The sequence below is a fragment of the Haliaeetus albicilla genome, chromosome 11, assembly GCF_947461875.1.
Source record: "Haliaeetus albicilla chromosome 11, bHalAlb1.1, whole genome shotgun sequence".
Taxonomy (NCBI): domain Eukaryota; kingdom Metazoa; phylum Chordata; class Aves; order Accipitriformes; family Accipitridae; genus Haliaeetus; species Haliaeetus albicilla.
This window is the reverse complement of record NC_091493.1, coordinates 28,561,877-28,579,184: the sequence shown is the minus strand read 5'-3', so window position 1 is coordinate 28,579,184 and position 17,308 is coordinate 28,561,877. Positions and strand designations below refer to the sequence as shown.

The 17,308-nt window shown below is 43.8% G+C and overlaps 1 protein-coding gene across 1 annotated transcript in view; it reads right to left on the bottom strand.

Moving 5' to 3' along the window:
• Nucleotides 1-17,308, bottom strand: part of SORCS3 (sortilin related VPS10 domain containing receptor 3) — a 315,097-nt gene that overhangs the window by 57,547 nt on the left and 240,242 nt on the right. Inside the window, exons 8-14 of the mRNA XM_069796927.1 lie at nucleotides 16,418-16,507; nucleotides 13,554-13,733; nucleotides 11,607-11,753; nucleotides 11,049-11,151; nucleotides 6,683-6,759; nucleotides 6,483-6,574; nucleotides 1,717-1,824 (exon numbers count right to left, since the gene is read on the bottom strand). Coding sequence (XP_069653028.1) covers nucleotides 1,717-1,824; nucleotides 6,483-6,574; nucleotides 6,683-6,759; nucleotides 11,049-11,151; nucleotides 11,607-11,753; nucleotides 13,554-13,733; nucleotides 16,418-16,507 — 797 coding nt within the window. The remainder of the gene's footprint in view (nucleotides 1-1,716; nucleotides 1,825-6,482; nucleotides 6,575-6,682; nucleotides 6,760-11,048; nucleotides 11,152-11,606; nucleotides 11,754-13,553; nucleotides 13,734-16,417; nucleotides 16,508-17,308) is intronic.

Sequence of the window (17,308 nt, the reverse complement as noted above, 5' to 3'; positions counted from 1 at the left end):
TTCCCCCAGCCCCTTTCTTGCAGCTAAGGTGATCTCAACTGCAAGTACAGACCGCTCCTCACCACGTAGTCACTTTTGTTTAAGACTGATGTAGGTCTGGTTTTTGAAAGGCATACCAACACAAATCACGCAACCCAGTTGGAATAAATTCAAATCACTAGCAGAAATGCCTAAGACACACAACAGTTATCTGATCCAAGCTCCCTCAGAAAGTGATGACAAGCATACCCAGCAGTCTACTCTCAGTCTGTCACTACCTGTGACACCAGCAATGAGATCCACCTACACATTTCTGCCACGTAAGTAGGCAGATGGACTGAAGCCTAGAAGAAAATATACTGGGCCTGAATCTCATTTCTCTTACAAGTAGTGAAAATCTGCAGGAACTTCAGGTGCAGGAAGCAGGAAAAGAAAACTAACTGCAATGTGAAATTTAGGTATATCTCCTGCCCCGAGCTGGAGTGCTGCAACAGTGTCTGATGTTATTAGCCAAAGGCACTCCTTCATGCCACTGCAAATATGCTTCGCAGGTGTGCCTCAGTCTAATGCATCTTAGCCACCTTGCTTTCTGATCCGTTTCAGAAAGCTGTTCCAGCCAGCTCAGAGAAAATACAGGTAAGAAGGCATCTCTGCAGGCAATGAAGGCTGTGCATCTAGTCCTTGCTTTGTTCAGAATCCCAGAGCAGAATGCTCTGATCTGCTTTGTGCAAGACGTTGGGTGACTCTGAAAATGCCTTTGAACTTAAAAAGTTTTCTCTCTTCCCTGGTTGTTAAACTCAGATCTTGGCCTGTTCTTGGGCCAATATTACTCCACCAATTCAACCAGCCCTACCCAGTGCTTCAGCACTCCTGGGAGGAGGAAGGTCCAAGCACCTTCAATGCCAGCCCAGGCTCTTCACTCCATGGTATGGGTGAATCATAGCATACTATGCCCCAGACCAGGAAGGTTATTTTGAGCTCAGCTCTGCACATGCACACTTAGATCACCTGTAACTTGAGCTCAAACCAGACGTACAGCACAGAATGTGGATAGCAAGCAATGAGGTTTGTGGATAGCAAGCAATGAGGTTTGTGGATATTCATACCCAGCAGCAATCTCAAAAGACAGTCAAGCTCCACAACTGGAGCAAGCACTGAACTGACATTAGGTGCAACCACACAGGTCTCTGGCCTCTGAAGAGCACTGCAGTCCTTGAGCCATCAGATCCAAGGAACACAATCTCAGCAGTATTTATGAGAAGGGACCTCAGGATATCACTAGTCCAAGCTCTTACTCCAAGACAGACTGTCACCAACTATAGATCAGGGCAGATGTGTCTTCATCGAGCCAAGGCTTGAAAACTTCCAGGGATGGTGACACCACAACTTCTCTGTAACCTGACCAGGGCTACACCGCTCCCCAGAGAAGCAGATTTAGCTACTGTCCTATCTGAACTCCCAAGCTACACCTTGGGACCATCTCTCCTTGTTATACCCCCTGCCACTACTGGGAAGAGTTTGGCTCCATCATCTGTTTGCCAAATGATGCATGGACACCTCACCTGGGTCTGTGACCATCAGCAAAAACCACAAAACAGCACCACACCTTCATGCAACACTACACGTGTAGCTACACAATGCTGCGCTGCACATCATGAGGCTCACCATGCACTTGGACATCTCCATGCACCCCTTCTGCCATCACATTTTTAAAAAGTTAAGAGCTGCTATACTTACGTCATTATCTGGGTCTCTATGCCAGGGTCTACAAGGGATCCATCCACAAAAAGTGGTGTTGATGTGAAACTGTATCTACTCCAGGATCTTCCCTCATCAAAACTCACCCTGGGATAGAAGCAGACAAGATTTATACACATAAAAAGACTTACTCTAGAACAACTGCAGCAATTAAATGTTGGCTAAGGTCTGCAAGCTCCAGCAGCTAGATTTATAGACGAGCACCAATTTTTGCCATTTCCCAGCCCCCTAATTCATGCTCTTGTTGTACTTTGAAAGATCAAAGCCTCAGAAAGCATAAACACTGGCAACAAGGACATGGATATACTTGATCCAGCTGTACATCAGACCTCAAGAGATCAAGGGGCATTGCCAAGTCCTGTTTCTGGATCTGCAATAGCACCTGGCATGAGGCATCACACAGAGCATAAGCAGTCCTGGCCTGAATGCATGAAAATTGCTGTCAACACCACGGGATGTTTCGACCCACATGTGTATCGATGCCATATGGCATAAGCTACAATCTCTCTGGCCCTAGTGATACTTCTCTGCATGCCATCTCAGAGGTTGTCTCCATTTTTACAGAGAGGTGCAGGAAGGAGGCCAAACTGAGCCACAGTCAGTGGTTAGTCTGGGCGCTCTTTGCCTGTTACAGTTGTAAAGCAAAGTCGTATGCTGGTTAAAATTAAAGCATTTCCCTTCTTAGAAGCTGAGAGTGTTCACACTGTCAGTAACAAGCCAGAGTAATTCAGTGGCTTTTGATCATCTGTCCCTCCCCACAACTACCATGCGCCTTACTTTCTGTTTTTATCCAAAAGCACGTGTATCCTAACCCAGCTGACGGGGTCTGGGTTGAATTAGAGTGAGCACAACAGACTTTTAGATTAGCAGAGGAGGGTTAGAAAACCCTGCTCTCAGCTACACCCCGGCAACCTCTCTGTGTCTGCCAACTGCAAAGAAACAAGTGAATGAGCAGTCTAACTGACCACACCAGCAGACAGACTGGGTCAGGACCCTGGTGGCCTCTGCCTTAGTGCCCCTTCCCAGCCTCCCCCCACCCCATCCGTGGCCCAGGAGCCCCATTGACACCACAGGAGCGCGAGGCTCCAGCTCTGCCGCAGCCCTGCCCGGCCACGGCCCTGGCTCGCAGGCCGACGTCCCAGCCTGGCCTCGGCCCGTCCCTGTCCCCGGCGAGCTGCCTGATGCCCGGGCCTAGGGCTGCCCCTGGCTGCCCTGCTCCTGCCTGGGGTGGTCGGATGGGCGCTGGCTGCGAGATCCTGCTGTCCCGGGGACCTCGGTGGGCTCCCGGCTTCCCGGGCCTCAGGGAGCCACCAGCGCCCACGTCGCCCTGATGGCCTGTGCCCACAACAGCGCAGAAAACAGCCAGAGGAGGGTGTGCACACCGAGCTGCTACTGCAGCAGGGAAGACGGGCAACCTGCAGGCTGTCAGCATCCAGATCCCGGAGCTGCTGCCCATGAGCAGTTCTGAAAGCAGCCAAGTTCCTCTCTGCCCCCAGACTCTCCACACAAACGCTCCCGCACAATTTCTGCGCAGAATTTCAGCTCCAAATCACACCAGCACGGGAAGAACAAACAGAGAAGCGCAAAGGTTTATTGGCTATAAAATTATTTGATCCTCTACCACCAGGGTAATCACAGAGCTCTCTGTAATTCTGCAAGGTACCTGGGCTGTGAAGGCTGACAGATTACTCTCGATGGACATTACCAAAGAGACAATCATGGCACAAACAACTTCTTTGAACAGCAGGAAACGTTTCTTATTTTAAAGTGAGCTTAAAAATGTTTGCCTTATTTTCCAAGCAAGGAAAGCTGGGGGGGATGCGTGTGTGTGCACGCGCACATGCATCTGAGCACCTGGATTTGTCTGAGAGGGTCTTGCTGGAAACTGAACCCTCTCCACTCCAAGTAGGTAGCATCAGGGACACTATCTGAGATGCCGCCAAAGGATCAGGAGGCCGGTGTAATATGTATTACAAACAATGGGTTACACCAACCTCAGATCTCTAGTGTGGAAAGCCAAGGCTTTCAGTCACCATTCCCTAAAAATCTGCCTCCCACAGCACCGAGCAAAACACCTTCACCTGACTCACAATGCACATCTGCCAGAATAGGAAGCTGACTATAGACCAAAGACTGAAAGCTGGGAGTACAACAGCATACAAAAAGCTTATCTGCCCTAAATCTATTTATTTAAATGTATGTATCTACCCATACACCTGTGCATTTGTATGCTGTTCTACTTGCATGCTTATCTATCTAAATAGCATTTCAATTTCTGGGGAACAGCATGCTTCATTAGCTTAGCTAAAGTTCTCTTGGCTTTTCAATTATCCGCCCCTCTTTTCTCCAGGATGAGACTTATTGTACAATGTCTCAGCCTGAGAACTAATAGATATACATGTACCCTTTAATCTATTCCACTCCTGCCCATAAAACAGGTGCCTACTGAGGCAATATGAAGCAAATTCCAAAGCCCCTAAGGGTACAATTTTGGAGGAAACCTGTTGGAGCTTATTGATAACCGCTCTAAATCACTACTCATTTAATAGAGCAGGTGGAGCACTCATAGTAGTGCACATGCCATTTCAAGAGACTTAGTAGAAAGGGACAACAGCTGAAAGGAACCTCTGCAAAGCAAAGGTGAACTGAGCTCTCAGCTCCTATGGAAAGTCAACCTGTGACCAAGTCTTTCCCAACATCTAAGGCACTTGTATGTTATGTGCTTTTTACGTCCAAAGTGCCTTCACAAGGTAAGACGCCATTAAAACAGTTACACCTGGTATAGTAATAAATGGTTAATACATGACTTACAGCTCTTTCAATAAGTGGCTCACCTTTCACTCTTCCAGAGCTCAACTTGCCACAGCCTGATGTACCTACTGCTGGTGACACATACCCTTGGCTAACACACACTTCTCCTGTCTTGGCTCATTGTCTTGGTTTGGTCTAAAGACTTCAACATGGTCTTGATGTCCTCTTTCCTGAGGGCACTTCAGATAGAGTCATGACTAGTGAGTTACCTATCAGAGGCAAATGTTTCTAGTCACACAACACCACATTCTAACTACAGACAGAAAGCTGGAGTCTGGTGAAGCATCATTATGGGTCTGCCCTGTTAATACTCTCCTCTATATGTCCAGTTATGGAGGCTGTTGGCAAGAGGATGCTGGCCTAGACTAAGCCCTGGCCCTGACTCAGCACAGCTACATATATTAAGTTATGACTGCAAAAAGCTTGTTTATGATAAAACAAACAACCTGTTTCCTGAACACTAGAAAGCAAGACGAAGGTCACAACCCTCATTTTGCATATAATAACTTGCTTTTAATCCCACATGGAGGCACAGACCTCTTAGACAACACTTGATTCCCCTATCCTAGAAAAATTACAAATCCTTAGGAATATGAGCCAATACATCCTGTGGTTAACAATCCACTATCACACCAAAACTAAAGCAGTCATTTATTTAGCTCAGGTGGTAAAGAAATGTGCTCAAATGCAACATATTCAAACTTTAGTAGAAATCTATGTTGCAGTCATCGCAGAGTTATCTGTCAGGTCAGGAAAAGTCTGGAAGGTCCAAAAGGTTTTCATATTGAAAAAGTAGCTATTAACGTTCTTAAGGTACATCTCTGGAACATTAGTTTGTGATGGGTAAAGACAGCCTGTCTTGAGGTCTCCAGCTTCTGAATGACTGTAATTTAACTGAAGGATTTTGTACAATAATGACTCAGGTAGAGGAGACCTTAACACCTCATCACTGCTGCCAAACACCACTGCTTTCTTCTTCTATTTGACTGAAGACCACACTTCCTGTTCTGCATGAAAAGCATGAGACAGACATGTGCTTAACACCATCAAGCTGAGAGATGACTCAATCTTGCAGACAGGAACACAAATCCTGTCTCTGAAGGCTATTTCTAACTAATTAATTTCTAAACAACATTAGAAGCTGGGTAGGTCAGTCCACTAGCCATGCCCCTCTTTCACTCAAGACCAGAGACTGAAGGTGATGCTAATACACACATTTTCTGTAAAAAGGTTGGTTCTGAATTTCAGAATGCCTCTCTCCAATGCTTAGCTGGTGCAGGAGTGAGAGGGGCAAAGGCTAAGGAGAGGATAATTTTGAAAAATACTGTTAGTGCTTAGACTGTTATAGCCCATTTCTAGCAAAACAGTATCTTCAACTGAGAAATCAGTTTGCCCTATTCCACCTCTAACTCTATTCAGTTGCCACCACAGTACCTCTGGAAATTGATAGCGGAATCCTATAGGAGACAGCGACGTTAGCAACATATCTCTATTGTCCTTATCAACACCTACTGCCCTCTCCTCTCCCTCCCTTTATCTGTCTCACCAGTTTAATAGTAAATTCTGTAAACAAAAAGTAGAAGTGAGGGACACATCCTCTCAGAAATACCTGAAGCACAAAGGATGACTTCTTACTCAGTATATACGTGTTTGTGGGAAAGAAACCCCACCTGAATTCTCACAGTACATTACTGGTGCAAAGAGTAATTCACGTATGTGTGTGATTATGGATATAGCCATTACAGTTATAAAATGGTACAATAACCATTATGCTAATCAACAAAACCTAAATGACCGTAAAAGGCAGATAAGAATGATCTCATTTGCTCATTTTGTAGACACTAGCAGATGTTGACCAGGCGATGCAAGAGATATTAGCACAACTGTCAGCTTATCCCGATCAGGAAACCTTCTCAGAGTAACAAGTTTCTTACCACATGTGCCGGATGGGCACTGACGTGTGTTTCATGGCCACTAGTGCCCCTCCCCAGTCCAGAAACCACACATTGTATTCCTCCTCGAAGATCTGCAAACAAATTAGGTACTGCATGAGTGCTCCACCGCACTGGGAAGGGAAGACTCAGAAGAACAATAGCAAAAGGCTCCATGCTCTCCTTCGCTTTGCAAAACATACCTGTCTCCAGGAATTTCCACCATCAGCAGAGATGAACACGCCAACATCAGTGTAGGAAAGTTCAGAGCCAATATTACCTGCAACACAAGCAAGTGTCAGACATTCTTGTATGGATGAACATAGAACTGCATTTTTCCATTTTCCAAGAAACCAAAATTACTTGGTCTGACCAGTGTTTTTTTGCTGTTCTTGACTCTATTCTGATCTAAAAACACCACCATGGTCAGGTCGCAACATTCATTTACAAGAGCTGTGCCATTTGAAAATTGGCACTGGGGAGAAAGAGTATTATCAAGCTTATTTTTCCAACAGATAGCATTGCTCACAGTTGCAAGCCACTAAAGGCAGGCTTACTCTAGGCAAGGACCTACATACTCAAAAATCTGTGTATGAAACCCCATGCCCATTTGGTGCCTACAAATCATCAGAATGGCAGCAGAATAGTGGCCACTGTCCCCAGCCTCCAGATATTTCGTTCTGTACACATTTTTCTCTGAACTTGTAGTCTTTGTGCTCTGGCTGGTGAGTTGCATCTCTGTGATGTGTCAGTCTTTGTCAAGGGTAAGGTAATTACCTCTGTCTCTACTTCTCTTGTAAGAGAGAGCATCCAAAGGGAAGTTACTCGTACAGCTGAGTTTAAAGGTGAAACCAAGTCCCCAGTGAAGCCCATGATTATGGGGCTAGAAAGTCTACTCAAGATTCTGTCAAAATGCTCGAACACATAACTGATCTCAGAACCTGCAGTCAAATAAACAAAGCTTCTTCCTAGGTTTACAAATGGTTTGCAATTAATGAGGATTGTGAAGTAATGAAATATAAGTTCCACTTGAAGGAAATCTTGTTTGTTTAGGTATGAACTTCACCTGGGGGCAAAAACAGTTCAGAGAATTAAGGTGGTCAGATGACTTTGCAGCAGAGAGGTAGAAACCAGACTGAACAGCATTCTAGACAATGTTGATTATTCGCATTGACCTAGCTGTCCCAAATTGTGAGTTTAAACTTACTGGTTACTTGGTACAGTTCTTAATTTTGATCTTGTAATTTCCATTATGCTGGAAACTGTTCTGCTGACAGCCTTATAGGGTGAACTACTGTGCCTTCACCTTGCATTAGGGAATGGATATGCCACACATCAAAGCAATGCAAAGAACAGCTCAAACATCAACCTCAACTATATATAGAGAAAGCACAGCAGAATGCCATGTGGAGACACTACATCAGAGCTTTAAACAGGGTTTTTTCCAAGGTCCCTCATCTGAGACAGCAGAGAGAACCTCAAATCTTGCAGCGATAAACCTTAATACAGAGAAAATAATGAACTTGGACTAAACCCCAGCCCTCTGGAATCTCTGAGCATCTACCAATAGTTGCAAGAGAGAGATGCCCAATATCTGAAAAACTTGCACAAGCTCTGAATAAACCTTATTAGCTTATTCCCCACACTGCCCTGAGGTCAGCATCTTGCTTCTGCTTCCAGAGTTAAAATTGCCACCAGGCTCACTGAACAATGCAGGTCTTCTCTAAATTAATTTGTTCTCATCTCCCCACTTCCTAAGCACCCAGTAGTTCAGGGAAAAGCTAGCACAGTCACCCAAGAATTTTTTTTTCTGCTGGTTTGTCAACAGTACCTTCAATCAGTGCTAGGTGGGATTCTGGTGGTGTAAACATCTGTCCCATAGGAAGAAGGCGGATGTAACATTGACAGATACTCCATCAGAAGGCCTCCCAATGATAATGGCCCCCAGCCACCATATTGCGGTCAAACCCATGACTTCTTTATTCAAAACCCATGAATTCTTTACCCAGTGAGCCACTCTTACACCTTCCAAATAAGACTGGTTTTAAAGCAGCTGTAATTTCCATGGAAGGAAGGGAGAACTAATATTTTTTCTTCAAAAATAGCAAAGGGAGAGTTGGCAATCTTACACATCTGTAGCACCAACAAGAGCATAATAAAAACACACTAATGAAAATATTAATTAAATTTCTGACATCTAATGCTGAAAAATGAGAAATTAAAACCCAGATGCAGGTTGACTCTCTCCTGTCACCATCATGGAATCCAACTAGCCACATTGTTGTGATGACGCTGTTTCAAAAAACAAAATTCCTGGCTCAGGGAGGCAGGACAATTCAAGAAAGGCTTTGCCATCAGTGCTCAGGTTGTAGGAAACGTCACACTGTCCAACTACCTAATCTTCTTCCCTGACACCAGCAAGAGTGACCAACTGCTTTAGATGAAGGTACAAGGAAAACCTGCTGCAGGCAACCATGTAGAAGGACAGTCTACAGAGACACCCAGGTTCACGAGGATAAATCTACTGTGTCAGTCCAAAGGTCTGTTTAGCCCAGTGTTTTATCATGAGTGGAACTCCTCAGGAATTAGAAACTGACTTAAAGGCAGAAACTTAAGTTTTGTATCATCATATTTTAAATATCAAAACTGGAAAACCAACTTTCCAAACAGGGATTTCCAGGTTGTGGCAAGGAAAGAGAGTAAAAATGTGTGATCTTGTTGCTATCAATTCTTTCTGTCTGTTTTCCTGTGGAAACTTGTTCCATTATTTTCTTCATTCTCTCCATCGAGTTTCAGCTACATGGATTCAACCGCCACCAAACGTAACTAACTCCCAAACAAGTCAAGAGGATTTGGCAGCTGTATAATTAGATACTAAAACATAATTCTTCCTTTTGCAAGAATCCAACCTCTGTCCTCATATCAAGAGTCTGAGTTTCCAATCATTGCTGGAAATGTACCACTGTAAATCAAAGAGTAAGACACAGAGTGTTTGAACAGCCAATGCCTGTGAGAATAAGTTGCAATGCTTATCCTGGAACACATTTGCCAACACGGTGAGACATTCCCGTTGTTGTGAAACTGGTTAGTGGAAACAGATGTGTATATTCCCAACAGGTTAAGCTTTTTATTCTACAAAGCAGTAAGACAGAAATTATATTCTGCCTTTTAAAGGTTAATTGTTAGACTGGGAAAGCATTCATCCCATGCACTGGCAGCTTAAAAAGAACCTCATTTACTGACAGTTTAGATCAATGCCTAGAATCTCACTGTCCTGCTGCCTCTATTTGCTTCCTAAAAGGTTAAAGAAAAAAAGCCTCTGCAATCACAGCATCATGAGTAGGACTTGCTCCTAAGCATCCATCTAGCAAGTGTGACCTGCCAGGAGTGATGACTCCACTTGGCTATTCATAGGAAGATCTGGAGGTTTAAACCAAATTATCTCACCCCATTTGGCCTGGATCAGTGAACTGGAAATCGCATGGTGTTTCCCTTGTTGAGATATAAATGTCATGAAGGGAACCCGTCTCTCAGGTTCTGGGCTAGTCTGGCAGACACATGGAAGCACAGAAGGACGTGAGAATGGAAATGGTGGGAAGAAAGAGTGTAAATTCATATAGGCAATAAGCTAACATGACACACTTGCAAGACACTGCTAGGCTGAACAGGACAGAGATAAACTGAGCCTTAGAAAGAACGGTCAAGTATTTGGACATATTTCAGCATATGTAGGAGCCTCTCTGTGAAAAGGCAGGACAGCCTATATGCTTCAGAGGCCAACTTTCAATAGCACCAGCCATTCAGAAAGCACTTTGTTAGCCCAGCAGCTCCCACAGAGCTGTGGGAGTTCTGAGTGTGGTTGGTAGCTCCGTCCATCGTGATCAGGCTGCATGCTGTGTGCACACAGGGCCTGTGATGGTTGTCAGAGTAGTTACAGTGGGTCAGCCATTGCCACCGTGAAGCACTGTAGCAGGTCACCATTAAAACATCACCACCTGCCAAAGCACTGTTTTGCAGAACAACCCACGACAAGAATGACCCATGCAGAGTTGATGAAGTGCTGCTAGTCTTGGAGCAATACAGTGTTGAAAGTAGGTGCCATGCACAAGACAGGCACTCATGAGGTCCAGGCTTCACCTGACAGGCTTTGTGACAACTCTGTGCTTGCTGCTCAAAAGGTGGAATGTATTGACACCTCCTAAGAGCATAGCCATGATTATACACCCTATTCTCATTCATGGTAACTCCAGCAAACAGGTAGACACCTACATCAGTGGTTGTAATGATGTCAAGTGAGACGAGTTAGTAATGCCAGTTGGTAATGATCCCTTGCAGGTGTGGGCTTAGACCTGCATATGGGTTATTGTAGAGCAACAAATACCTGACAGGCATTACCTTTTTTGAAGTCAGGGCCCACATGTCTTCTCCTAGCAAATAGGAGTTCATGTGAATTAGCTCAGCACTTGCTGAAACAGAGCTGAAAGCTTTTACACCAACAGAAAACATCTCATATACTCTCAGGCTCCCAGTGAGGCATGGGTGAGTGGCGAGAAGCGCTTATGTTCTTACCTGTTGCCACCAGCAGCCCAGGAGCTGTCTCTTTGCTGGAAATGCTTCCTGAAGTATACGGATTCTCCGAGAGTTGCAGATGTAAGTGCAATGAGCAAAAGGGCTGTTGACAGGAAACAAACAAAAGGCAGAAGCTTTAATATGCAACAAGTTAAATACCAGAGGAACCCTTGGCGACTGCACACAGATGCTCCGATCCTTCTGAAAATGACCCCTCTGTTCTTAGCACTGTTACAAATAGCAGCATATGTTCATTTTCTGAATAATGATCATAAAAGTAGCTGAGAGCAAGAGAAGCAGGAACACTGCATTACAAGCATATCTGCACTTGTTTTTACCAGCAACTTGATCTAGAGCACTTTTTCCCAGAAACTTTCTTATTCTGACCTAAGTTCCATAAAAAAGCTCAAGAAAGAGGGACAGAATTTTCCCTTAAAAAGAAAAAAAAAGAATCTGCTCAATTCACTTAACACAGAAAAAAACATAGGGAGAGTTTTGTTAACCCAGTGAGCAGCTCTGAAAGAGTCAGATGTGCTTTGGAAAAGGTCTGCCACTCACCAACTGGCAAACTATAGGATCCCCTCTTACATCGGTGTCTGGTGCCTGCAGCAAACGCCAGTCTCTGCCCTTGTTGTAGGTAATGAAAGTCTTGATTTGGTCATCTATCTTCCTGTTAGCCAGGAATATGCCTTTGATCCCTGCTACCTAGGAAAAATGGAGAGAGATGAAAAAATACATCGGAAGAACAGGCCAAAAGTGAGGCCCATCTAAGCACTCTCAGGAATGGAAGGTCTCTGAAAAAGCAATAAAGTCATCTCAATCCAGCCTTAGAAGACTGTGAATGGCATTACAAGCACATCTCGATGATGCCTGCACAGCTGAAAGGCCTCGTGCAGTCTCTCCCTCTGGAAGAAAGAGACAAGGATGTTCACAGAGCAAATCCCCAGGAAACAGCCCACTTTTGGATATCCTTAAGTGCTTGCAGGCAGGTTGATGATGGGCTTGAAGGTACAGCATGCACCATGTCACAAATGAGCTCTGTGAGTTTGAGCGTGTGGTCTGCCCCACTCCCTCCCCAGATTGTCATAACGTAGGAGATAGCAGGTCATAACAGAAGCAGCGTGGGATCCTTTTGTGTTGGTCTTTTTTTCCTTTTACACAAATGATTGATATCCTGAATATGCTGAAACACTGATGTTTTGCAAACTTGATTTCTTCACTTTACTTCCACTCCCAAATTCTGTCAAAATCAACCCAGTTGTTCCAAATGTTTTGATTTTTGGCAGCAGAACCCATTCCAGCAGAATATGGTCCTGTCAAAATCTGCCCAAGAAGATTTTGTGTTGAGTCTGGTCTCTGCTGCACAGCTGTGAAAGTGAGACAGGAAGAAGGAACTTGCTGCAAATTCGCGCCTTCCTGGCAGCAGCCAGGATGTAAATCCTTCTACTCTAAAGCCCCCTGAGCGACACTACCCTTTCAATGACCCTGTGAAAATCTCTATCAGCATTTAACAGTAAAGAGTCGATGATACACAGCTGGGAAACACAGAGTTTGCCCAGGAATGGGAGATGATGCATGTTTATTTTAGGTGGTTCATCACAACACAGAAATATATCTTTTTTTCAGAGGCAGGAAAATACATTTAACTAGGTGAAAATAAAATGTAAAGCCTGCCCTTCATACTGACCCATGCGTTATTTGTGAGTTTTCTCTCATTGCCTTAACCTACCTGGATTTTTGTAAACAAATTGATGATGTTGTTAAATGGGCATTATTCTGGCTGAAATAAATAAATGTATAATCTTAACTTCTACATGTAACTGCAAAAACATTTCTCCACGTAACAGTAGAAGTCAGCCTGCAACCATTACTATTAGTATTACTGGTTGGTTGTTGCTGGCAAAGCACTGATCCCTGAATCTCAGCAGATCTTCCATCCAACGAGTTTAGACACACCAAAACCAGAACGCTCTGAAGAAACCAGGAACTGGAAAAAGTACTCTGAAGGGACTGCTGTTGGCCAAGGCTGAAAGGCCTGACAGAAGAATGAGAATGGAAGATGATTCAGGGTAGAAGTTATCCAGCAGTTATCTCTGGGCAAATGGCACCTATAAACTTTTGCTTATAATTCATAAACTGCTCAGTGCTCACAAAAGTGGAATCCACATTCCCTGCCTGTGAGCAGGTGTCTCTAGCTGTCGCAGGGGAAAAATAGTATTTTGAGAGCTTCTCTAGACATCCATGTTAGGATGAGAAAGATAACGGTTTTCCTTTTGGAAATGCCACATAGCTAACCAGTCATTGTCTTGAAAACAACCAGTCATCACACCTATAGCAGAATGTATCGCATCTATTCCCACATGCGTCAGCTCAGCATCAAATCCAGGAAATGCCTCTGGGCTGATCCCAAAACAAATTAAGATCCTGGAAGGTCAGTAAGAGATTTACACTTGCTTGAACTAGCAAGCAGTTGCTGTTCCTTGTAGGGTGACCTTTACTACATACCTCATAAAGGTCAATGATGATATTCCCCTCCAGTCCTCGACTGCTTTTCACATTTTCCAAGGCCAGGGTGAAGTACACCCCTCGGGTGTCTGAGATATACAGGTTGTACGTATCGTTCTGGTTCCATTCTTGAACAGCTGCAAACACCTGATTCTCATCGGTGCTGATAATATGCATGTCCTGTTAAAAGAAGACAAAAGGCCTATTACTGAGTATCTCTTTATTTCTTTGCCCTTTGGGACATGTAGTAATTACTATGACTTATGAAAGAATGGAGATGGAGCATGAATTATAGGTATGTTAAACAATTTTCTGTTAGAGCAAGCCAATAAATTACCACCATTGTGACTTTTCTGCATTTCATTTTTTTAATGATCACCAGCTGGGCAAAGGGTTTTTGCTTTCTTCATTTTTGGTAGCTTCAAGGAATTTCATCCAGTTTCATTTTTTATTTATAAATTTGAAAGTCAGTTTTATCACTTGTGGAAGATTCATAACCTTGGAGCCTGGAGTCCTTATAGTCACTAGGCATGGTATAGCACCAGGCTAAAAGCAGTGACAATTTCCATCCACATGCTGAACTAACGGGCTTGTGCTTCCAACTGGTAAAGAACCAGTTTCAAAAAAACTGGGAGTTCACATTTATTTGAAGCTGAGGTATAGGGATCAGTTTGAGCTAATGCTGGTAGTGATCTTTAATAACATAGTTTTCTATTGAGAGCTTGTCTGAATCTATTATCCCACTACATACAGGCTATCAAATAAACCACCCACTAACCTTTGTTGGATTCCTGCTGCTGACCAAGATATGAAGGTCCAGCAAGGGTTTCCCTCTTTAGTTTTAATATCAAAGGGACCGGACAGTGTATTTTCTCAGTATTCTTTTAAAGCAGGTTCATGGAAATTATTTCCAGGGTGATGATGAGTATTGAAGCACTTCATCCTTGCCACCATTGTTGAAAAAACTAACACTGGTTCAGCTAGAAGCAAAATCACTGTGATTATGTGGGACTTCATTTATCTATTTGTATCTATTTAAAATTTCCCCAGGGTGCCAAGGAGCCTTGATTAATTTCTTGCACTGTTTCTGCATCAAGAAACCATAATTCTGGAAGTCTCCCAAAGGACGGAGTGACCTGATTTTGGGGAATAATATCTGGGAGAAGATCAGCTCAATATCCCCATCCTTCCTAGGAGGCAACTTAGTCTTCTGTGTGAGGTATCTAGATGAAAAGTTGGGGTTGATTAGATGGGGCTATTTCTAATAGACCTAACATAGCCTATCAGCAGAGGATGGGGAGAAAAAACATTTGAGGGCCTAATTCTGTCCCAGTGAGTGCAATCAGTGGGAGGTTTCCCATTTCCCTCAAGGAAGACTAAATCAGGAAGTTTGTTCTTGCCCAACAGCTCTAAGTCCTTAAAGATTAAGTACATACCCAACCTATTCCAGCAGTGTGAAAATAGAGCAAAACACCCAATGACTTCAATCTGTTTTGACCACTTGCAGTGGAAATATTGCATTACCCTATTGCCAGCCGCACATACGTACAACTCCAGCAGAGTTCATTAATCCACAGCTGACAGGATAGTTATTACTGTACAGCAAAAATGTTCTAGTGACTAAGGGCAGCATAAACAAGCCTCTTTTACATGGCTACAAACCGTGTCATTGCACCACCATGGAATGACAAACAAAAGAAACTATATCTGTGCTATACAGGTGTCAATACATTATGGACTGTGATCAACCCAAATGGGAAGAAGCTGAGGTGCAATATTAGGAGTTTGAGATGCAAATTTCTCACAACTATTAAGTTTTCCAGTACAAGTTAAAGCAAATATGCTTATCTGCTAGACTGCAGATACCCCGCAGGCAATCAGAAGGGTAGATCCAGCCCACAAGGCAAATCTAGCCAACTGTCTTACAATTATCCCACCAAAATTTTCACTTGTGGAAGGAAGGGGAAGGCCGTTACTGTTGATTATCAGCCCTCTATGACAGTACCCTCAACAGCCATCCTGAGGTTCCAAAGAGCAGCAGTGGTCTCAGCTGCCCATCAGGCTACCCAGAAACTTGTATCCAGCCAAGGCACTGGAAAGGCTAGTCCCTTCTGTTCTACACAATCCCAAGCAATGACTACACTATGGAATTTGAGTATAATTCCAGGAACATATCCTCCTTGCTGAGGCTTGCACCATTGGTCTGGTAGAAAGGTAAGAAGGTAAATCCAGGCAGAGTTATATGAGAAGTACTAACTTTCCTCCCTCCCAGCTTTGCCAGTCAGTGTTAATCTTAGGCTATCTCAGTCACCTCCTAAGCAGCATCACAGAGTGGTTCTGTGTGTCCAAAGCATCAACAAAACACAACTTTTAGGGAGCCAACTCCACCTCCACGACTTCTTGGCAATGTCCTGCCATAAGATGGGGACAGTGGAGCTGCTATACCCTGTGCTTCTCTCATTGTATGGAGACTGCAGTGATGCTTAGCATCCTAACCATTCTCCAGGACCCTCAGTGTCACAGCCAGGCTTACAGAAAAATCATTAATAGAGAACAGAGTAAGACTGGGGAAAGGTGTTCATAGAACTCTGGTCAAGGAGAAGTTGGTTTGAGCTCTATTTTCTGAGGTATCTTTTCACTCCCATTTGCTCTTTACAGAAGAAAAATGAAACAGCTCTTCCTGAAATGCTCACTAATCAAAGGCAGAGAGAGGTAAAGATCCCAAATGCATATTTAAGAAAGATCATTCAAGTAGCACAACAAATGGAGCTCCCCGGAGAAGTACTCCACCAAGGTGCTTCACCACTGGGCAGGCTATGCTATTCGAGATATTACATGTCTGTGTTCATAAGTGGTGCACTCACCTTAGGAAGAGAGTATTTGGGCAATTTAATCTGCGCGAAAGGCTCTCGTCTGTATGACACATAGTAATTTGCTCTTCCCCCAGCTGTCACCTGTGGAAACACCAAAGAGAGTGAGTGATGACCTTTCCAAGATACCCTATGCTGACACCTCTAAGAGGGTTTAACAACCTTTCTTTCAGATATCTTTTCTATGACCTGCACAGCTGTCCCTAAAAGCATCTCCAAAGATAAATCCAAAGAAATCCCAGGCTTGAGAGGGCTGGAGCAGTATTTATTTAAGCTATGCTATTGAACTTTCCATTTTGTCTCTCATGCTTCAAATCCAGCATGATTTTAACATCTCAGGAAAAAGGGAGAAGTGGGTATAAAGTTTAAGGTCTTGAGTGGGGAAAGAAGATGATATGGTTTCATCACATGGTTCCAGCTCAACTACCTTGGGCAAGTAATTTAAAGTCTTTGTGCTTCTGTTCCTCTCCTGTAAGAAGGAGATAATACCTCTTTCCTCTGCTGCTTCTCAGCCTTGTGTGTTTGCACTGTAAGTCCCTTGGGGCCAGGGTTGTCTTCCAACAACCTTTTACAGTGACTAACAGCAGAGATCCACACTAGCACCATTTAATGCAAACAGTAAATGCAATGAATGCGCTCTTGGAAAGCTGGGGCTAAGCTCTTAGATGCCAAGTCACTAGAAAACTGATTTCTCTGAAGTCATACTATCTCTGAACAAGGATGGGGGGGAACTGATAGACGTCCAAATCTGTGGTTTTATGAACTGAGCGAGCTGTAAAGGCTACACATAAATGCCATGCATCGATGAGATCTAGCCCTGATAATTTATAAAATATGGGATTTTAAACCTGTCACTAGTCACTTACCCTTGCTGTGGTTGTTCTT